The 22,952-nt window shown below is 45.1% G+C and overlaps 1 protein-coding gene across 1 annotated transcript in view; it reads left to right on the top strand.

Annotated features, from left to right (window-relative positions):
* Positions 1-555: 555 nt before the first annotated feature.
* TDRP (testis development related protein) overlaps positions 556-22,952 on the top strand; it is a 52,302-nt gene continuing 29,905 nt past the window's right edge. The window contains exon 1 of the mRNA XM_055415976.2: positions 556-949. Within this exon, the coding sequence (XP_055271951.1) occupies positions 845-949 (105 nt within the window). The 5' untranslated portion in view covers positions 556-844. The remainder of the gene's footprint in view (positions 950-22,952) is intronic.

Raw genomic sequence — 22,952 nt, 5'->3', positions numbered from 1 at the left:
CCACGGGGCTGGACGCCTGCGCACCCCCGGGACCACCAGGCTCGGGGGCGGGCCGACCCAGCGGGAACGCGAGCGGCCACCGCCTCCAGCCCCACCCACCGCGCCCCGAGCAGCCGCGGACACTGGGGTGTGCGCATGCGCACCATGCCCGCTCCGCGTCCGGTGGCTGTCGCCATGGTGACCGGAGCCCCGGCCGCCCCGCCCCCCGCGCCGCCGCCCGGCGGGCCTGGCCGCGACCCAGCGCGGGGTGAAGGGTGAGGGGTGAGAGGGTCAGCTCGGGGTGGGGGTGCCCTCGGGGTGAGGCGGTATCACGGGGTGAGGGGTGAGCAGGTCGGCCGGGTTGCGGGGACTGTGGTCGAGGGGTGGACGGAGAGGGTCCGAGATAAGTGGGGGCTAGGTGACGGGAGCCTGGGTGAGGGGCGAGGGGCGAGAGAGGGTCGGCTTGGGCGGGCGGCCTGCGGAAAGGACCTCGCAGGATTAGGTTCGGGGGTGGGCACTGCTCAGAGGAGGCGGAGCCTCTGGGGGGGTGGTCGGCCGGGGGCAGGGCCTGGCGGGGCGGGGCGGTGGCGAGCCGGGGAAGTGGAGGCCCGGGGGGTGTGGCCCGGGCCCGGACGGACGCCGGGTCTGGTTGGGTGCGGGGACCGAGCCCTGTCCGGGAGGGGCGGGCTGGGCTGGGGAGGGCCCGGCCCTGGGGGTGGGCCCGCCCCGCAGCCCGGCCCCGCCCGGCCCCACTGGCGGCGTCCGGTCCTCCAGGAGCCGCAGCCCGGGCGTCCGTGCCGCGGGCCGGCCGAGGAGGGGCACGCACGGACACCGGCTCCCGCCCGCCCGCCCGCCCGCCTGCAGCATGTGGAAGCTGGGCCGGAGCCGGGTGCTCCTGGACGAGCCCCCCGAGGAGGAGGACGGCCTGCGGGGGGGTGCGCCGCCCGCCGCCGCCCCCGCCGCCGCTCAGGTGAGGGGGCGCCGGGGCGCGGGAGGCCGGGGTCGAGGAGGGGGGTGCGGGTCGGGATGCGCGCGGCTGCGGCCCGGCCGCGCAGTGGGGGCGGCGCACAGGTGGGGCGCGCAGGTGAGGCCCGCGCCGCGCGGCCCGTTAATTTCCCGAGGCCGGTCCGGGCCCGGCCGCTGTGCCCCGCGGTGACCGCCCCCCCACCACCGCCACATTACGAGTGGCTGAACCCAGCGCCCCGCCGCCCCTCGCGCGGGTTTGGGACGGTGGGCGCAGCCCCCGGAGGTGGGAACCTCGGGCCGTGGCCTTCCAGCAGCGCTGGGGGACCTGCCTGCCGAGTGGCCGCGGCCCTGGCCCTGGCCCGGGCCCATCAGTCCAGCGCCGAGTCCGGGGCCTCGCGCCGCGCTGGGCTGGACTCACCGGCGAGGCCTGGACTGGAGGCGGGCAGAGGCCCGCCGGCGAGGTCAGGAGCTTCTGGGGACTGCAGCGGGCGCGCCGAGTGCGCTCAATACTTCTTCAGATAACAAACAGACCTTCACCTCTGTTTAAATTCTCGGTTGGAGGAAGAAGACAGATGGCCTTTATTTAGACAGACACTGCCGTTACAGGTTCGGAGATATGCCTGGAATGTTTAGAATTTTTTAATTAAAAAGGACCCCAGGTGGATCCTGTGCGCGTTAAGTACGCTCCCCTCCACCCCACCCCCAACGCAGTGTTCCTTTTCCTATGCAGTGAAATTAGGTCATAAATTCAGCTTTTTATTTTTAAAATGACGGTGGTCATACAACTTCTTGTTTGTTAAATGTTTGGAAACCCTCTCCTGTTGCTGTTGGCTTAAGACGGAAGTTGATGGTGATCTGTGCCTCTCTTCTCGGCACTTGGAAATAGTTCACGAGATTGTTTCTTTCCCAGTTGGTTCTAAATAACTTCCCTTGGAACTGAAGTTGCTTCATTTGGATTTTTTTTTTTTCCGTTCCGTTCCGTCGCTCAGTCGTGTCCGACTCTTTGCGACCCCGTGACTGTAGCCTACCAGGCTTCTCCGTCCATGGGATTTTCCAGGCAAGAATATTGGAGTGGGTTACCGTTTCCTTCTCCAGGGGATCTTCCCGACCCAGGGATCGAACCCGGGTCTCCCGCATTGGAGGCAGATGCTTTAACCTCTGAGCCACCATACCCTTGGATAAGCATTTAAATATGATCCCTATCTGAAGGGTCTTTCAGAAACCAGTTTTTGGTAGTTTTAGTGCTCACCCTACTATTTACTTTTTTAAATCTCTAAATTTTATGGTTATTCTAAACAACAACTTTCTTAAATATAATGTTGAGAATTTAAGTGCAGTTTAAATATGGTTACAGAGATATTTAATTCTGCAAATAACTATTATTGGTCAAAGATAAGCAGTTTTGTTTCTGAATGAACTTAAAATTATTAATCTATTTTATAATCTATTCTTCTGTGTTCTGCTTGTGTCTCCTAATGAATCCCAAACACGTTTCTTTCCCCTTTTAAGTTAAATTCAGTTCAGTCGCTCAGTCGTGTCTGACTCTCTGCGACCCAATGAACCGCAGCATGCCAGGCCTCCCTGTCCATCACCAACTCCTGGAGTTCACTCAAACTCATGTCCATCAAGTCGGTGATGCCATCCAACCATCTCATCCTCTGTCGTCCCTGTCTCCTCCTGCCCCCAGTCCCTCCCAGCATCAGAGTCTTTTCCAGTGAGTCAACTCGTCGCATGAGGTGGCCAAAGTATTGGAGTTTCAGCTTCAGCTTCAGTCCTTCCAATAAACACCTAGGACTGATCTCCTTTAGGATGGACTGGTTGGATCTCCCTGCAGCCCAAGGGACTCTCAAGAGTCTTCTCCAACACCACAGTTCAAAAGCATCAATTCTTTGGCGATCAGCTTTCTTCACAGTCCAACTCTCACATCCATACATGACCACTGGAAAAACCAAGCCTTGACTAGTCGGACCTTGGTTGGCAAAGTAATGTCTCTGCTTTTTAATATGCTGTCTAGGTTGGTCATAACTTTCCTTCCAGGAGTAAGCATCTTTTAATTTCATGGCTGCAGACCATCCCCAGTGATTTTGGAGCCCAGAAAAATAAAGTCAGCCACTGTTTCCACTCTTTCCCCATCTATTTACCAAGAAGTGGTGGGACTGGATGCCATGATCTTAGTTTTCTGAATGTTGAGTTTTGAGCCAACTTTTTCACTCTCCTCTTTCACTTTCATCAAGAGGCTTTTGAGTTCCTCTTCACTTTCTGCCATAAGGGTGGTGTCATCTTCATATCTGAGGTTATTGAATTTCTGCCAGCAATCTTGATTCCAGCTTCTGCTTCTTCCAGCCCAGCATTTCTCATGATGTACTCTGCATATAAGTTAAATAAGCAGAGTGACAATATACAGCCTTGACATACTCCTTTTCCTATTTGGAACCAGTCTGTTGTTCCGTGTCCAGTTCTAACTGTTGCTTCCTGACCTGCATACAGGTTTCTCAAGAGGCAGGTCAGGTGGTCTGGTATTCCCATCTCTTTCAGAATTTTCCACAGTTTATTGTGATCCACACAGTCAAAGGCTTTGGCATACTCAATAAAGCAGAAATAGATGTTTTTCTGGAACTCTCTTGCTTTTTCCATGATCCAGCAAATGTTGGCAATCTGATCTCTGGTTCCTCTGCCTTTTCTAAAATCAGCTTGAACACCTGGAAGTTCACAGTTCACATGTTGCTAAAGCCTGGCTTGGAGAGTTTTGAGCATTACTTTACTAGTGTGTGAATTGAGTGCAATTGTGTGGTAGTTTGAGCATTTTTTGGCATTACCTTTCTTTGGGATTGGAATGAAAACTGACCTTTTCCAGTCCTGAGTTTTCCAAATTTGCTGACATTGAGTGCAGCACTTTCATAGCATCATCTTTTAGAATATGAAATAGCTCAACTGGAATTCCATCGCCTCCATTAGCTTTGTTCATTGTGATGCTTCCTAAGGCCCACCTGACTTCATGTTCCAGGATGTCCAGCTCTAGGTGAGTGTGAGTGATCACACCTTCATGATTATCTGGGTCGTGAAGATCTTTTTTGTACAGTTCTGTGTATTTTTGCCACCTCTTCTTACTATCTTCTATTTCTGTTTGGTCCATACCATTTCTGTCCTTTAACAGAGAAAAGTTGGAAGGATAGGAGATTAAGCACCCACGTATATACTACCTAGACATAACCATTGTTGTTTAGTCACTCAATCCTTTCCGACTCTTTGCCACCCCACGGACTCCAGGCTCCTCTGTCCGTGGGATTTTCCAGGCAAGAATACTGGAGTGGGTTACCATTTCCTTCTCCAGGGCATCTTCCTGACCCTGGGATCGAACCTGTGTCTCTGCAAGTTTACAGAATTATAGTCTATACCTTTTTTTCCTCTGTGTATAGTTGTATGTGTGTTTTACTAGACTTTTATTTTTAGGTACACAACAAACTCGGTGGAAAACAGAGTTCCCATATACCCCCTGTCCCCACATATGTACAGCCTCCCCATCCTAGAAAATCCCATTTGTTACAGCCATGGAATCTCCGCTGGCACATCATTATTGCCCAAAATCCACAGTTTACATTAAGGTTCCCTCTTGGTATTGTCTATTCTGTGGATTAGACAAGTGTGTAATGACATGAATTCGCCATTATAGTGCCATGTAGTATAGTTACACTGCCCTAAAAATCCCCTCTGCTCTGCCTGTTCATCCCTCCCCTGCCCCCCGCAACCACTGATCTTTTTGCTGTCTTCATAGTTCTGCTTCTCCAGAATATCAGAGTTGAAGCATAAGATATGCAGCTTTTACAGATTGACTTCTCTTCCTGGCTGAGCAGTGTGCATTTAAGGATCCTGTGTCTTTTCACGCCTTGATAGCTCATTTCTTTTTAATGCTGAATAATATCCCATTGTCTCGAGTACCAGTTTACTAGTTCACTGCAGAGTGGCATCTTGGTTGCTTCCAGGTTTTAGCGATTATAAATAAAGCTGCTGTAAAATATCATGTGCAGTGTTTTGTGTAGACGTTAGTTTTTAACTCGTTTGGATAGATACCAAGGACTGTGTGATTCCTGGATCATAGAGTAAGAGTATATTTTGTTTGTTAGAACCAGACTGTGTCCACAGTGGCTGTACCAGTTTGCATGCCCACCAGCAATGAGTGAGACTTCCTGTTGCTTCCTGCGCTTGCCAGCATGTGATGTCAGTGTTCTGGATTTTGGTCATTCTGATCGATGTGTACTGGCATCTCACTCTAGCTTAATTTGCATTTCCCTGATAACATCTGATGCAGAGCATCTCTTCATCTTGCTCATTTGCCATCCATATAGGCTACCCACTCCAGTATTCTTGGGCTTCTCTTGTGGCTCAGCTGGTAAAGAATCCGCCTGCAGTGCAGGAGACTGGGGTTTGAATCCTGGGTTGGGAGGATCCCTTGGAGAAGGGAAAGGCTACCCACTCCAGTATTCTGGCCTGGAGAATTCTATGAATTGTATATTCCATGGGGTCACAAAGAGTCAGACATGACTGATTGACTTTCACTCACTCATGTCTCCTTCAGTGAGATGACTGTTCAGATTTTCTTGCCCCATTTTTTAGTTGAGTTGCTTTTTCCCCCTTATTGTTGAGTTTTAAGAATTCTTTGTGTATTTTGGATGTGTCATTTATGAGATGGAGAAGGCAATGGCAACCCACTCCAGTACTCTTGCCTGAAAAATCCCATGGATGGAGGAGCCTGGTGGGCTGCAGTCCATGGGGTCGCTGAGGGTCGGACACGACTGAGCAACTTCACTTTCACTTTTCACTTTCATGCACTGGAGAAGGAAATGGCAACCCACTCCAGTGTTCTTGCCTGGAGAATCCCAGGGACGGGGGAGCCTGGTGGGCTGCCGTCTATGGGGTCACACAGAGTCGGACGCGACTGAAGCGACTTAGCAGCAGCAGCAGCATTTATGAGATGTGTCTTTCCAAATATTTTCTCCCAGTCTATGACATATCTTTTCATTATCTTAACATAATATTTCACAGAGCAGAGGTTTTTAATTTTAATGAAGTCTGGGTTATCAGTTACCCCTTTCATAGATTACATCTTTGGTGGTGTTTCCCAAAGGCGTCTGCATTTTATCCTGGGTTACCTTCCAAGAGTGAGATGTGACTGCAGTTTCTATCTTACTCTATCAAGTGTATCTGTAGTTTGATGTGTTGAAAAACTTTGCTATAGAAAAACAAAGACTTTTTGTGGCAAGTTAGTCATACTCTAAATTTAGTTCTGACAAGTCTACCATAAAACTTCTGCCTACAAAATTTTATTTTAAAGTTGAAAGAAGTAGGAGTTAATACAGAAGGATTTAATGGATCTGTTAAATTGTGTCTCATTAGAAAGACATTCTCATGCCTCATTCTCATTTTACTTCATTTTCAGTCTGTACCTTCCCCCTACCCCTCCGTGTGCCCTCAAAAAAGTCAGTTCATATTAAAACATGTAGGCTGGGAGTGCACTTTGTCTTATTCCAGAAAGGCATTTAATTTGTGTTCAAATCTGGTCAGTCGACTTACTTGAAAATCAGGTCACACAACTATAATCTGTGTCGTTTTTTAAAAAAAGAAAAAATAGCTTAATGTTAGGTTCAGTAAGTTTGAAATGTGAGGCATTCAGTCATTCCTTGGATTTAAGGAACACTTAGCTGTTACTAAAATAGCTGTAACATTATAGAAAGCAAATTTATCTGAGCCTCTCTGTAGGCGATTAGCTTTTTTTGTCATGAATACGCATCTATTTTGTATTAAGGTATAACAGTAGGTTTTTAAGCTGAAACGTTTATTGTAATCATTTAAAAAGAGATTTAGAAGTTTTAATGAATCTAATGTTAGTTTACACAGCATCTGCTATGCATATAGTAAAACATTTCTGGATGTTCAATATTGGGTCTTCTTCCTCTTTCCAGTAGGAAGTACCATTACTTTTTTTAATATAGCTATCCATGAAGCATTTATGTACATACATAAATGTATGTTTAAAATCACATATTTCCTTTTCCACCCCAAACATTTTTGTGTACTTGGAATGCTTCCCTCGATAAATAATATATGTATCACGGGGCACTTCCTGTCTCAGGCCTATAGCTGGGAAAAAACCATCCTTAAGGCTGGGTATTATTAAATGCCAAAATTTATCAGGTTGGGCCTCTCCTGATGGATGTGGAGGTGGCTGTCTTTAGGCGCTGCTCCTGGGAGCTGTGTGAGTGGTAAGAGGAAAAGTTGGTCTGAGATAATCCACATGAGGGAGGGTTCAGCTGGTTTTCACTTGCTTCAAGCTGCACTGGACAGGGTCGTGAGTGTTAGTCACTCAGTCATGCCCAACTCTTTGCAACCCACCAGGCTCCTCTGTCCATGGGATTTTCCAGGCAAGAATACTGGAGTTGGTTGCCATTTCCTTCTCCAGCTGCAGTTGAACGTCTTCAGAAACAAAACTCAGGGCATTTTGGGCGTATTTTCATTTAAATATGAAAAAGCTTTATTTAAAAATTTTAAAGACTTTATTTAAAAGTTTAAAAGGCTTAGACATACTCTGTAGGCATTCCAAAAAAAGTCAGAGAACTTTTCAGGCTGCTCTGAGGATAGGAAAAACCAAGAGTTTTTAGTTGAGATAACACAGACTCTTTCTTGTGTGGTGCTGGGAGGGGTCTGTTGAAGTCTCTTATGGTAAGTTAGTGTGTTGCCTGTGAGCTCAACATTAATAACTATGCAATATATGTTAAATAAATTTTATACACTTCCCAGGTGGCTCAGTGGGAAAGAATCTCTACCTGCCATTGCAGGAGACCATGGGTTCAGTCTTTTGAATTGAGAAGATCTCCTGCAGGAGGAAATGGCAACACACTCCAGTATTCTTACCTGGGAAATCCTGTGGACAGAGGAGTCTTCCTGGCGGGCTACAGTCTGTGGGGTCTCAAAAGTGTCAGACACGAATTGGCAACTAAACAGCAACAACAACAAGGTTTCTTACAGAAACACACACAAAACAAGGATATATATTGAACGATTGAAGAAAATGTAACCAGAGGCTCACAGGAACCTGACCCCATATTTCCTGTAAGAGCAGTAATTCATTATTTGCTGATTCATAGCTGTCTTGAATATTGAAAATCAACTGTATTTTACATTTGAGTAACTTAAGGAAGCTAAAGAACTTGTGTAGAGTTATGTAGCTACTAACAGGAATTTGAATCTAAGTTTCATATTTTGTATTTAAAGTACTAGGGCTTCAATAATTAGTGCCTTAAAAGCATTGATAAAATTATGTCTTGGCTCAAATTTCAGTGTAACAAACATCCTAATACACTTTTTTTTTTTTGCTGTGCTTAAATATACTCATTATTGTAATAATGAGTATATTTATAGAAGTCTTACTGTGGAAGGTAAATGGCTCTCTGGTGAATTAGCAGGTGAAATAAAGAACTGTCATGCACACACCCTTTTCTTTATTCACCTCCCTTTTAACTTCATTATTTGAAGAAGAGCAGTAGAATTTAAGCTGATTCTTGAAGAAAGATAGGGAGGGAGGGAGGAAATGGCATAGCTTTGGACCCCAAATAGCTTGGGGAATAGAAAACGAGCCAGTTTAATTGGTATAGAAGTTTTGTACAGGGAGAACTGTGAAACCCCACTGAGGTGGTTAGACTTCACCTTGGAGGTAAATTTTGAAGGCCTCTGAGTAATGGCTTCCTGCCACTTCACCAGGAATTCTTGTCTGGGGAGGAGAAATTTGAGGCGAGGTGCAGGTAAAACAGGTAGGATCCTGGTATCGAAGATCAGGCTCAAATAAGAGCCTGAATTCTAGATGGATTCGGTTCAGGACAAGCAGGAGGAAGCGAGCTTGCCAAGCCAATGGAAAAGAGACCTGGTGCCTTTTGAAGTGAAGGTCAGAGGCTGAAGGGCACCTGGAGTGATGGGGAAGATGATGTCACCTCTGAGCAGCAGGGAATCCTGCCTGGGTGCGTTGACTGTGGACATGTGACTTAGAAGCAGCTTCTGCCAGACACCCCCATGGCTGAACCACACAGGTAGAGTGCTGGGTAGGAGCCAGAGGACTCATCATTTGTGAGAAACTGCAAGAGCCTGGATCTCCGTTGATGAATGAACTGGGACCACTGGAAAGGGAGTCGGTAGCCTGGTGTCAGCAGACAGTCCTGGTTCCCCCCCCGCAGCAGTTGTGATACATGGGGCCAGTGAGTGCATTATTCATCTGCAGATGCGCTGTTCTAAGCCAGAGGGTTAGAGCAGGAGTGGAGAAGCTGACTGTAAAGGGCCACACGGTGTCCGTCACAGACTTGCGACTCTGCAGCTGTCGTGTGCAGACAGCTATGACCTGTGTTGGTGAACAAGCGTGGCTGTGCTCCAGTAAAACTGTATTTACACGGGCAGGGCTGGGCCATTCTTTGCTGACCCTGGTTTAGAATAAAGGATCTTTGAAGTCTATGCTAATTATGAGGCAACCTAATTCATCAGAGTTTTTCAGTGTGGAATTTGTTGTGATTAGGGTACAAATAGGAAGTCTTAGTTGCTAAATTTGGAAATTAATGGCAGATGTTGGAGTTCATTTATATTCTTCCTGGGCTTACATTTTATTAATTGGCCAGTGAACATTTGTGTATCTTTCTGTGCTTTCACATAAATTGTCTACTCTGATCCTTTACTTCTCATTCCATGATGAAATGAGTCATGCTTTATAGTCAAGGAGACAACATTAAGAACAGCACAGTGATCTTGTGCATCATCTCAACCCAAACAGCACCTGGAGGCGAAGGGAACTGGGAGGCATTTTGTTGACAGTTAAGAACTGTGCATAGTGGTGTTCCGGAGAAGGCAATGGCAAGCCACTCTAGTACTCTTGCCTAGAAAATCCCATGGACGGAGGAGCGTGGTAGGCTGCAGTCCATGGGGTCACTAAGAGTCAGACATGACTGAGCGACTTCACTTTCACTTTTCACTTTCACGCATTGGAGAAGGAAATGGCAGCCCACTCCAGTGTTCTTTCCTGGAGAATCCCAGGGACGGGGGAGCCTAGTGGGCTGCCATCTATGAGGTCGCACAAAGTCGGACACAACTGAAGCGACTTGGCGGCAGCAGCAGCAGCACCATAGTGGTGTTCATCTTAGTTCTTCAGAGCCTAGGTACTGGCAGATGCCCTTTTGGGAGAGACTGCTGACTTCCCACTAACTGGAGATTTCACTCCCAGCATGCCTTGCACCAGCAAGCGCTCTGCTTCCAGGTCTGGGTAGTCACGTGGGAGGAACCAAGTGCGCCTGCCCTCCTGCTTCCCATTCCCTTGGAACTTTGGTCAATGATGGTGGGGCTGTCCTTTGCCCCAGAGGGGATGGGGGTAAGGTGGGGTATGGTGTTGGTGTAGTGCTCTGTTCTATTGTGCTGTATTCTTGCGGCAAATTTTATTATAACTAGAGGCTTTATGGTGCTTACTATTTGCTCTTCCCTGGTGGCTCAGAGGTTAAAGCGTCTGCCTCCAATGCGGGAGACCCGGGTTCGATCCCTGGGTCGGGAAGATCCCCTGGAGAAGGAAACGGTAACCCACTCCAGTATTCTTGCCTGGAGAATCCCATGGACGGAGAAGCCTGGTAGGCTACAGTCCACGGGGTCGCAAAGAGTCGGACACGACTGAGCGACGGAACTGAACTGAGAGGCTTTATGACATACATCTACCTAGTTCAGTTCAGTCGCTCACTCATGTCTGACTCTTTTCCACCCCGTAGACTGAAGCAGGCCAGGATTCCCTGTCCATCACCAGTTGCTGGAGTTTTCTCAAACTCATGTCCATTGAGTTGGTGATGCCATAAAACCATTTCATCCTCTGTCATCCCCTTCTCCTCTTGCCTTCAATCTTTCCCAGCATCAAGGTCTTTACACATGAGTCAGTTCTTTGCATCAGGCGGCCAAGGTATTGGAGTTTCAGCTTCAGCATCATTCCTTCCAGTGACTATTCAGGACTGATTTCCTTTAAGATGGACTGGTTGGATCTCCTTGCAGTCCACGAAGACATCACAATTCAAAAGCATCAATTCTTTGGCACTCAGCTTTCTTTATGGTCTGACTCTTACATCCATACGTGACTACTGGAAAAACCATAGCTTTGACTAGTGGACCTTTGTTGGCAAAGTAATGTCTCTGCAAAGTAATGTCTTTTTAACATGCTGTCTAGGTTGGTCATATCTTTTCTATCAAGGAGCAACCGTTTTTTAATTTCATGGCTACAGTCACCATCTGCAGTGATCTTGGAGCTCAAAAAAATAAAGTCTGTCACTGTTTCCACTGTTTCCCCATCTATTTGCCATGAATTGGTGGGACCAGATGCCATGATCTTAGTTTTCTGAATGTTGAGTCTTAAGCCAACTTTTTCACTCTCCTCTTTCACTTTCATCAAGAGGCTCTTTAATTCTTCTTCGCTTTCTGCTATAAGGGTGGTGTCATCTGCATATCTGAGGTTACTGATATTTTTCCTGGCAATCTTGATTCTAGCTTGTGCTTCATCCAGCCTAGCATTTCTCATGATATACTCTGCATGTAACTTAAATAAGCAGGGTAACAGTGTACAGCCTTGACGTACTCCTTTCATGATTTGGAACCAGTCTGTTGTTCCATGTCCAGTTCTAACTGTTGCTTCTTGACCTGCATACGTATTTATCAGGAGTTAGGTCAGGTGGTCTCGTATTCCCATCTCTAAGAATTTTCCACAGTTTGTTGTGATCCACACAGTCAAAGGCTTTGGAATAGTCAATAAAGCAGAAGGAGCTGTTTCTCTGGAACTCTTGCTTTTTCAGTGATCCAACGGATGTTGGGAATTTGATCTCTGGTTTCTCTGTCTTTTCTAAATCCAACTTCAACATCTGGAAGTTCACAATTCACGTTATGTTGAAGCCTGGCTTGGAGAATTTTGAGCATTACTTTGCTAGCATGTGAGATGAGTGCAGTTGTGTGATAATTTGAGCATTCTTTGGCATTGCCTTTCTTAGGGATTGGAATGAAAACTGACCTTTTCCAGTCCAGTGGCTACTGCTGAGTTTTCCAAATTTGCTGGCATACTGAGTGCAGCACTTTCACAGCATCATCTTTTAGGATTTGAAATAGCTCAACTGGAATTCCATCACCTCCACTAGCCTTGTTGGTAGTGATGCTTCCTAAGGCCCACTTGACTTCACATCCCAGGATGTCTGGCTCTAGGTGAGTGATCACACCATTGTGGTTATATGGGTCATGAAGATCTTTTTTGTGTTGTTCTGTGCATTCTTGCCACCTCTTCTTATGTCTTCTGCTTCTGTTAGGTCTACACCATTTATGTCCTTTATTGTGCCCATCTTTGCATGAAATGTTCCGTTGGTATCTTTGATTTTCTTGACGAGATCTCTGTCTTTCCCATTCTATTGTTTTCCTCTATTTCTTTGCATCTACCTAGTGACCTGCTTTATGTCATGTACCAGTTACTTCATTCTCCCTCTTCTATATCAGTTAAACTTTAAAATAAAACTTTAGTATTTCCTTGTAACTATTATATCTCATTTTAGATTTTCTTTGCTAGGTATTTAGCTATAGCTCACAGTAAGTTTATTGACTGAAGATAATACTTCTTAAAAAGAAAGTTGTTTTATAGTGGTGTTTTAAACAATAAATGGAGAAGTTTTGTCCTAAGGTGTAATTATAGACATTGGTTGATGTGGCAAGAAAGTGTGCTAAGAAATTTTATAGAGAAAAAACAGAAGAGTGGTCATCTTCACACATTTCCATTTTTATTATAAGAAATATGTATATCCCCATGTTGATTTTTTTCCTGATGCCAGGCAGTTCTCCAGCCCTCTGACACCAACTGGGTGTCGTCCAATTCAGTTCCGTTCTGACTCAGCCTCAAGTTAGCACAGACCCCTCAGGTTACGGGCTCAGTCCCATACAACTGCCCTCACGTCAGAAGTCAGCCGCCAACGGGTGGGCCAGGCAAACAGAAGAGGAGCGAAGCCAGCATGATGGTGCAAAGGGAACCCAGATCTGTTCACCCTCAGTCACATTGCCTTAACAATAAATGGTCCAGAGAAGCTTTTATGACTCGAGAAACCAGTTAAGAAGTTACAGTCATCCAGGCCAGCAGAAAGCCAAGAGCAGCTGCACTGAAGTGGTGACAGGCTGCTCCACTTACCTCACTCACAAGAGCCACATCCACAAGTGCCCCTCAGCAGGACACTCAGTGAACAGCTTCTGGTTACATGCCAAAGAGAAGCTCCTCACAGGTCGATTTCTCTCACGTGACTGGCACCCCTGGGGCCACTGAGAACAAGGAGAGTTCAGCTGCTTGTGGCCAGAGAACCTGCAGCCCCAGAAATGGATGCTGCAGGGAGAAGCAGCTTACAGCCCTGGGCAGTGGCAGGTGGAGAGAAGACACATCCCCAGAGAAGGTTTGGAGGCTCCCAGGATCTAGCCAGACTGACTGGTGAAAGTCTTTCCCCGTATGCAGCCAGTTCAGAAAGACTGGGAAAGGTGGCAGTTTTTATAAATGCCCAAGTCCCAGCTAAAAATAATGAGGCAGATGAAGAAACAGGGAAATGTGGCCCAGTCATAGGATCAAAATACATATCCGGAAACTGACCCTAAAGAAGCTGCTGCTGCTGCTGCTAAGTCACTTCAGTCATGTCCAACTCTGTGTGACCCCATAGACGGAAGCCCACCAGGCTCCCCCGTCCCTGGGATTCTCCAGGCAAGAACACTGGAGTGGGTTGCCATTTCCTTCTCCAATGTGTAAGTGAAAAGTGAAAGTGAAGTCGCTCAGTCGTGTCCGACCCTTAGCGACCCCACGGACTGCAGCCTACCAGGCTCCTCCATCCATGGGATTCTCCAGGCAAGAGTAGTGGAGTGGCTTGCCATTGCCTTCTCCGCTAAAGAAGCTAAGGTGTGTGAATTAACGAAAAATTCAAAATAATACTCTTAAACTGTAGAATGCTACAAGAGAGCATAGTGAAATAACTGCAGTTGTGAAAATGAACAAAATGTAAATACCAACAGAAGAAAGAAAAGAAAATGTAGTCACTCAGTCATGTCCAACTCTTTGTGACCCCATGGACTGTGTAGCCCACCAGGCTCCTCTGTCCATGGAATTGTCCTGGCAAGAATATTGGGGCGGGTTGCCATTCCCTTCTCCAGGGGATTTTCCCAACCCAGGGATCGAACACAGTCTCCTGCATTGCAGGTGATTCTTTACCGTCTGAGCCGCCAGGGAAGCAAATATCAAGAAAGAGAAAGTATAAAAAAGAACCAAACAAATTCTGGAGCTGAAGAATACAATAACTAAGTTGAAAAATTCTCTAGCATGTTCAACAGCAGAATTAACCAAGCAGACGAAAGAATCAGAATTTGAAAGCAAGTCACTTGAAATTATTAAGTCAGGAGCAAAAAAGGAAAAAGAATGATGAAGAGTGTGGAAAGCCTCGGAGGCTTATGGAACGCGAACAAGTAGACCGGTGTATGTCACGTGGGAGACCTAGGAGAAAGGTCAGGAAGCTTCTGAAACTCACGGACATCCAAATTCAAGATGCCTAAAAGAGGCCTGGACTGAAACATATTGTAATAAAACTCACAAGGCCAAGGCAAAGAGAGAGTCTTGAAAACAGCAAGAAAAAAGCGAGTTGTCACAGGGGAGCTCCCATAAGGTTCTCAGCAGGTGTTTCAGCAGTGACATCATAGGCCAAGAGGGAGTGGGGCGACGTATTCAAAGCGCTAGAAGAAAAGAGCGCCAGCCAAGGAAACTGGATCTGCAAAACTGTCCTTCAAAAGTGAAGGAGAAATAAGACTTTCCAAGAGAAGTAAAAGCTGAGGGAGTGCACATCGCTAGACTTGATTTGAGAGAAATGCTAATGGCAGGATGCAAGGTGTGACGTGAAAGCACATGAAAACATAACACTCTGTTAAAGGTGAATATATAGACAGGTGTGTGGATACTCAATCATGTCCAGTTCTTTGTGACCTCATGAATTGTAGCCCATCAGGCTCCTCTGTCCATCGGATTTTCCAGGCAAGAATACTGGTGTGGGTTGCCATTTCTGCCTCCAGGGGATCTTCCCAACCCAGAGATCGAACCCACGTTTCCTGGGGCTCCTTTGTTGGCAAGTGGATTCTTTACCACTGAGCTACCTGGGAAGCCCATATAGAAAGGTCCAAAATCTGTAATACCATCATGGTGGTACATAAATTAAAAAATAAAAACCGGTAACTGTAGTGACTATAAAATATAAAAAGATGTAATTTGTGATGTGAATAACTAAATGGGGGAAGATGTACAAGAGTAGAATCTTTGTATGTGATCAAAATTAAGCAGTAATTAGTTTAAAAAACTATTGTAACTATATAATGTGCTATGTAACCTCCCCACAAAGAAAATACCCATAGGATATAGATGGAAGATGAGAAAGGAATCAAAGCATGTCACTGCAGAACACCAAGGAAGCATGAAGGCAGGAAGCAAGAAAGAAAAGAGGAGCAAATAAACTGTAAGACAAAAAAACAGTCAACAAAACGGAAATAGTAAGTGCTTCCCTGGTAGTTCAAATGGAAAAGAATCTGCCTGCAATGCAAGAGATCTGGGTTCAGTCCCTGGGTCAGGAAGAACCCCTGTAGAAGGGCATGGCAACCCACTCTGGTATCCTCGCCTGGAGAATCCCATGGACGCAGTAGCCAGATGGGTCATAAAGAGTCAAACATAACTGAGCGACTAACATTTTCACTTTCACTATCAGTAATTACTTTCAGTGTAAATGTCTTAAACTCCCCAATCAAAAGATGCAGAGTAGCAGAATAAATGTAAAAAATAAGTATGCATGTACATCAAACAAAAATTTGAGTCAAAGATCCTCACAAGAGACAAAGAGGGTCATCATGATTATACATATTACATATATATTTTATATATATATCCTATAAAGCTTTCAGTTTTCCAACACTGAGCAGGATAGGTTAAATGACTGGTTGGTCACTGCTCAGAGTCAGTGTAGCCTCTCTCAGCCATCAGGGGAGGCACGGCGGTGGTACTGAAGGAGAGTTGTGACTGCAGGAGTCGCTTTTCTGGTGACCAGCCACCCCACTCCACCCCACCCCCAGTCCTGAAGTTCTGAAGCCCCCAAGACTCCTGTGTCATCATATTAGCATTCAAAAGACTATAAATTCCCAGACTTTGGTGACTTTGTGCCAGGAAAGATCAAGTGGTTTTTTTTTTTTTTACTGTACTAGATCCCCAGTATTTGATTTATTGTAAATATATGTGGATTTTAAGTTAGACTTTTTATTAAAATATGTAAATGTTTTCTTTAAAATCTTTTAAAAAAAGATGAAGTCTCAATTTTTCTCTGTGTTTTTTTCCTGTTGCTATTTTGCTGAGAAAGGCATTTCCTTCCTTGAGATCAGATTCTCCTTAGTTCCTTTATGGCTTCAGTTAAAAGGAACAGCTCTTTCATCTGTGTGGAATTTAAGTTTTCTGTGAAAATAAGGATTTAAGTTTTTCCTCTCACAATAGATAACCGATTGTTCTAAGTCTGTTTTGTTTTTCTTTAAATCATTTTTCTTTTACCCTCTTTGTCACATCGCTCTTACTAAACTTCTTCTCTGTTAGGGTTTGTAGGGTTTTCGCTTCTCTTCTCTTGAACTCTGGGTATTCTCATTCCCTTTCCACAGCTTACTTACTGAAGTTTTATAATATATTTCATAACTGGTGGCACAAATTGTTTTTTTTTAGCCTTTTTAAAATGTCTTTGTTTTTGTGAATTAAAAACATTACATGCCACATTCTTAAAAAACAGATTTTTTGAGCCATCAAACCACTAGAGCTGCCCAGTGGTGAGCCCAGAGGGGACTCAGGCTGGCAAAGCACAGGATTCTGGCCCCAAAGAGTGAGGTGCACAGCAGAGGAATGATTTCAGTGAGCCCAGACTCTTACATCTTGCCATGCATAGAGAAGCACTAAATTCCTTACCTTGGTTTTCTTTAATTGTCAGTAATCTTTGGATGTTCCCACTACCTGGTCTGTGTTGCAAAAATTCGTATAGATCCAGCTGCTGCTGTCTTACTCTTGAGAGCAGTCCCTCAGGGCTACCTGGGAGCTGCCCCAGGCTTGCGCCCTCAGGAAGTTCTTCAGATGAAACTGTTGTCAACTTTAGGTTGTGTTTTTTTTCTTCCAGTTGACGCTTTCCTGTTTACTTTTTGTATGTTACTGGAAATGGTAACCCACTCCAGTATTCTTGCCTGGAGAATCCCATGGACGGAGAAGCCTGGTAGGCTACAGTCCACGGGGTCGCAAAGAGTCGGACACGACTGAGCGACTGAACGGAACGGAACGGAAGCTAGATTATTATCTTCTTTTTTGTTTTTAATATGCTTTTTATTTCATTGAGAGCCGTTTTAGATTCACAGCAAAACTGAGGGTAAGGCACAGAGGTTTCCCGTGAGCCCCAGTCCTCCACTTCCTGCTCCCACACAGGCACAGCCTCCCCACTGTCACCATCCCCACCAGATGGGGTGTTTGTTACAATTGGATATATTGTCATCTCCCAGTCCATGGTTTACATCAAGGTTCACTCCTGGCCCATTTTGTGGGTTTGGACAAACATGTAACAACACAGATCTACCATTATGATGTCACACAGAGGGGTTTCGTGACCCAGAGATCCTCTGTGCTCCACCTTCCCTCCTCCAAGTGAAGTGAAGTCACTCAGCTGTGTCTGACTCTTTGCAACCCCATGGACACCCCAGGCTCTTCCCGTCCATGGGATTTTCTAGGCAAGAATACTGGAGTGGGTTGCCATTTCCTTCTCCAGAGAATCTTCCCGACCCAGGGATCGAACCCAGGTCTCCCGCATTGTAGGCAGTCGCTTTACCGTCTGAGCCACCAGGGAAGTTTCCCTCCTCCAAACCCTGGTGTTATTACTGTCTCCACTGTTTTGCCTTTTCCACAGTGTCACACAGTTGGAATGTATAGTATGTGGTCTTTTTATATTGGCTTTTTTCACTCAGTATGCATTTAACTTTCCTTCATGCCATGTCTTTTCATGCCTTGGTAGCTCATTTCTTTTCAGCTGACTAATGTCCCATTGTCTGGAAATACTAGGTTTATTTGTCCATTCACTTGCTGAAGGATGTCTTGGTTGCTTCCAAGTTTTAGAAGTTAAGAATGAAGCTTCTGTAAACATCCATGTGCAGGTTTATGTGTGATCATATGTTTTTGATTCCTTTAGTTAAGTACTAAAGCATGGGATTGCTCAGTTCAGTTCAGTCGCTCAGTTGTGTCCGACTCTTTGCAACCCCGTGAATCACAGCATGCCAGACCTCCCTGTCCATCACCAACTCCCAGAGTTCACTCAAACTCATGTCCATCGAGTCAGTGATGCTATCTAGCCATCTCATTCTCTGTCGTCCCCATCTCCCCCCGCCCCCAATCCCTCCCAGCATCAGAGTCTTTTCCAGTGAGTCAGCTCGTCGCATGAGGTGGCCCAAGTATTGGAGTTTCAGCTTTAGCATCAGTGATTGCTGGACCTTACAGTTTGTTGTTGTTGTTGAGTTGCTAAGTTGTGTCTCACTCTGCAACCACATGGATTGCAGCATGCCAGGCTTCTCTGTCCTTCACTGTCTCTTGGAGTTTGCTCAAATTCATGTCCATTGAGTCAGAAATGCCATCTAACCATCTCATCCTCTGTCGCCTCCTTCTTTTGTCCTCAATCTTTCCCAACATCAGATTCTTTTCCAGTGAGCTGGCTCTTCACATCAGGTGGCCAAAGTATTGGAGCTCTAGCATCAGTCCTTCCAATGAATACTCAGGCTTGATTTCCTTTAGGATGGACTGGCTGGATCTCCTTGCTGTCCAAGGGACTCTCAAGAGTCTTCTCCAGCACCACAGTTCATAGCATCAGTTCCTGACGCTCAGCCTTCTTTATGATCCAACTCTCACATCCATACACGACTAGCAGAAAAACGTAGCCTTGACCATATGGACCTTTGTCAGCAAAGGGATGTCTTTACTTTTTAATATGTTGTCTAGGTTTATCGTAGCTTTCTTTCCAAGGAGCAGTTGTCTTTTAATTTCATGGCGACAGTCACCATCCACAGTGATGCCCAAGAAAGTAAAATCTGTCACTGCTTTCCCTTTTTCCCCATCTAGTTGCCATGAAGTGATGGGGCCAGATACAATGATCTTAGTTTTTTTTTTTTTTTTTTAATGTTTTATTTTATTTATTTATTAAACATGCAGCATATGGGATCTTAGTTCTCCAACCAGGGATCAAACCCATGCCCCGTCCATTGGGTGGGCAAAGAATCTTAACCACTGAGAACCACTGAATCTCAGAATCTTAACCACTGAACCACCAGTGGTTAAGTCCTGATCTTAGTTTTATGAATGTTGAGTTTTAGCCAACTTTTTCCACTCTCCTCTTTCACTTTCATCAACAGGCTCTTTAGTTCCTGTTTGTTTTCCGCCATTAAAGTGGTTCCATCTGCATATCTATGGTTGTTACTTCTCTGGGCACTCTTAATTCCAGCTTGTGATTCATTCAACCCAGCATTCCCCATGATATATACTCTGCATAGAAGTTAAATAAACAGCTTTGTCGTACTCCTTTCCCAATTTTAAACAAGTCAGTTGTTCTATGTCTGGTTCTAACTGTTGCTTCTTTATCCTCATACAGGTTTCTCAGGAGATGGGTAAGGTGGTCTGGTATTCCTATCGCTTTAAGAATTTTCCAGTTTGTTGTGATCCACACGGTCAAGGCTTGAGCGTAGTCAATGAAGCAGAAGAACATGTTTTTCTGGAATATTCTTGCTTTTACTCTGATCCAGTGGATGTTGACAATTTGATCTCTGGTTCCTCTGCCTTTTCTAAACCCAGCTTGTATATCTGCAAGTTCTCAGTTCATGTAATGCTAAAGTCTAGCTTGAAGGATTTGAGTATAGCCTTACTGGCATGCAGAATGAGTTGAATTTTACAGTAGTATGTACCATCTTTGGCACTGCCTTCTTTGTAATTGGAATGAAAACTGACCTTTTCCAGTCCTGTGGCCACTAGAGATCTCTTCAAGAAAACTGGAGATGGTGAGTTTTGCAAATTTGCTGACATACTGAGTACAGCACAGTAACAGCCTCATCTTTCAGGATTTTAAATCGCTCAACTGGAATTCTATCACCTCCACTAGCCTTGTTTGTAGTAATGCTTCCTAAGGCCCATTTGACTTCAGATTCCAGGATGTCAGGCTCTAGGTGAGTGACCACACCGTTGTGGCTGTCAAGGACATTTTTTGTATAACTCTTCTGTGTATTCTTGCCACCTCTTTTTAATCTCTTCTACTTCTCTCAGGTCCTTACCATTTCTGTCCTGCATCGTGCTGATCCTTGCATGAAAATTCCCTTGCCATCTCCAGTTTTCTTGAAGAGATCTCTAGTCTTTCTCATTCTGTTGTTTTCTACTTCCTTGAACTGTTCTTTGAAGAAGACCTTCTTATCCTTGCTATTCTCTGTAACTCTACATTCAGTAGGGATATCTTTCCCTTTTTCCCTTGCCTTTTGCTTCTCTTCTTTCCTCAGCTATTTGTAAAACCTTCTCAGACAACCACTTTGCCTTCTTGCATTTCTTTTTCACTGGTTTGTGTCACTGACTCCTGTGCCGTGTGAACCCCCAATCCATAGTTCTTCGGGCGTTCTGTCTTCCAGATCTGATCCTTTGAGTCTGTTAGACACCTCCACTGTATTATAATCATAAGGGAGTTGAGTTAGGTCATACCTGAATTGCCTAGTGGTTTTCCCTACTTATATTGCAAGGGGGCATCAGAGGGCAGACAAACTGAAATCATAATCACAGGAAACTAGTCGATCTGATCACATGGACCACAGCCGAATGTGGTCCACTGGAGAAGGGAATGGCAAACCACTTCAGTATACTTGCCTTGAGAACCCCATGAACAGTATCAAAGGGCAAAATGATAGGATACTGAATGAGGAATTCCCCAGGTCGGGAGGTGCCCAGTATGCTACTGGAGATCAGTGGAGAAGTAACTCTAGAAGGAATAAAGGGATGGAGCAAAAGCAAAACCAATACCCAGTTGTGGATGTGACCAGTGATAGAAGCAAGGTCCGGTGCTGTAAAGAGCAACATTGCATAGGAACCTGGAATGTTAGGTCCATGAATCAAGGCAAATTGGAAGTGGTCAAACAGGAGATGGCAAGAGTGAACGTCGACATTCTAGGAATCAGTGAACTAAAATGGACTGGAATGGGTGAATTTAACTCAGATGACCATTATATCTACTACTGTGGGCAGGAATCCCTTAGAAGAAATGGAGTAGCCATCATGGTCAACAAAAGAGTCCGAAATGCAGTACTTGGATGCAATCTTAAAAATGACAGAATGATTTCTCTTCATTTCCAAGGCAAACCATTCAATATTACAGTAATCCAGGCCTATGCCCCAACCAGTAATGCTGAAGAAGCCGAAGTTGAACAGTTCTATGAAGACCTACAAGACCTTTTAGAACTAACACCAAAAAAGATGTCCTTTTCATTATAGGGGACTGGAATGCAAAAGTAGGAAGTCAAGAAACACCTGGAATAACAGGCAGATTTTACCGTGGAGCACGGAATGAAGCAGGGCAAAGGCTAATAGAGTTTTGTCAAGAGAATGCACTGGTCATAGCAAACACCCTCTTCCAACAACACAAGAGAAGACTTTACACATGGACATCACCAGACAGTCAACACCGAAATCAGATTGATTATATTCTTTGCAGCCAAAGATGGAGAAGCTGTATACAGTTAGCAAAAACAAGACCAGGAGCTGACTGTGGCTCAGATCATGAGCTCCTTATTGCCAAATTCAGACTTGAAGAAAGTAGGGAAAACCACTAGACCATTCAAATTGAAGAAAATAGGGAAAACCACTAGACCATTCAGATATGACCTAAATCAAATCCCTTATGATTATACAGTGGAAGTGAGAAATAGATTGAAGGGACTAGATCTGATAGATAGTGTGCCTGATGAACTCTGGACGGAGGTTCGTGACATTGTACAGGAGATAGGGACCAAGACCATCCCCATGGAAAAGAAATGCAAAAAAGAAAAATGGCTCTCTGAGGAGGCCTTACAAATAGCTGTGAAAAGAAGAGAAGCGAAAAGCAAAGGAGAAAAGGAAAGATATAAGCATCTGAATGCAGAGTTCCAAAGAATAGCAAGGAGAGATAAGAAAGCCTTCCTCAGTGATCAATGCAAAGAAATAGAGGAAAACAACAGAATAGGAAAAACAAGAGATCTCTTCAAGAAAATTAGAGATTCCAAGGGAACATTTCATGCAAAGATGGGCTCGATAAAGGACAAAAATGGCATGGACCTAACAGAAGCAGAAGATATTAAGAAGAGGAGGAAAGAATACACAGAAGAACTGTACAAAAAAGATCTTCACAACCAAGATAGTCACGATAACGTGATCACTGACCTAGAGCCAGACATCTTGGAAAGTGAAGTTAAGTGGGCCTTAGAAAGCATCACTACGAACAAAGCTAGTAGAGGTGATGGAATTCCAGTTGAGCTATTTCAAATCTTGAAAGATGATGCTGTGAAAGTGCTGCACTCAATATGCCAGCAAATTTGGAAAACTCAGCAGTGGCCACAGAACTGGAAAAGGTCAGTCTTCATTCCAATCCCAAAGAAAGGCAATGCCAAAGTATGTGCAAACTACCGCACAATTGCACTCATCTCACACGGTAGTAAAGTCATGCTCAAAATTCTCCAAGCCAGGCTTCAGCAATATGTGAACCGTGAACTCCAAGATGTTCAAGCAGGTTTTAGAAAAGGCAGAGGCACCAGAGATCAAATTGCCAACATCCGCTGGATCATGGAGAAAGCAAGAGAGTTCCAGAAAAACATCTATTTCTGCTTCATTGACTATGCCAAAGCCTTTGACTGTGTGGATCACAATA

The sequence above is a fragment of the Moschus berezovskii genome, chromosome 1 (genome assembly GCF_049115385.1).
Source record: "Moschus berezovskii isolate FMDL1 chromosome 1, NW_MosBer_1.0, whole genome shotgun sequence".
Classification (NCBI taxonomy): Eukaryota; Metazoa; Chordata; class Mammalia; order Artiodactyla; family Moschidae; genus Moschus; species Moschus berezovskii.
Note: the sequence above shows the minus strand (reverse complement) of the source record. Positions and strands in the feature narration are given on the sequence as shown.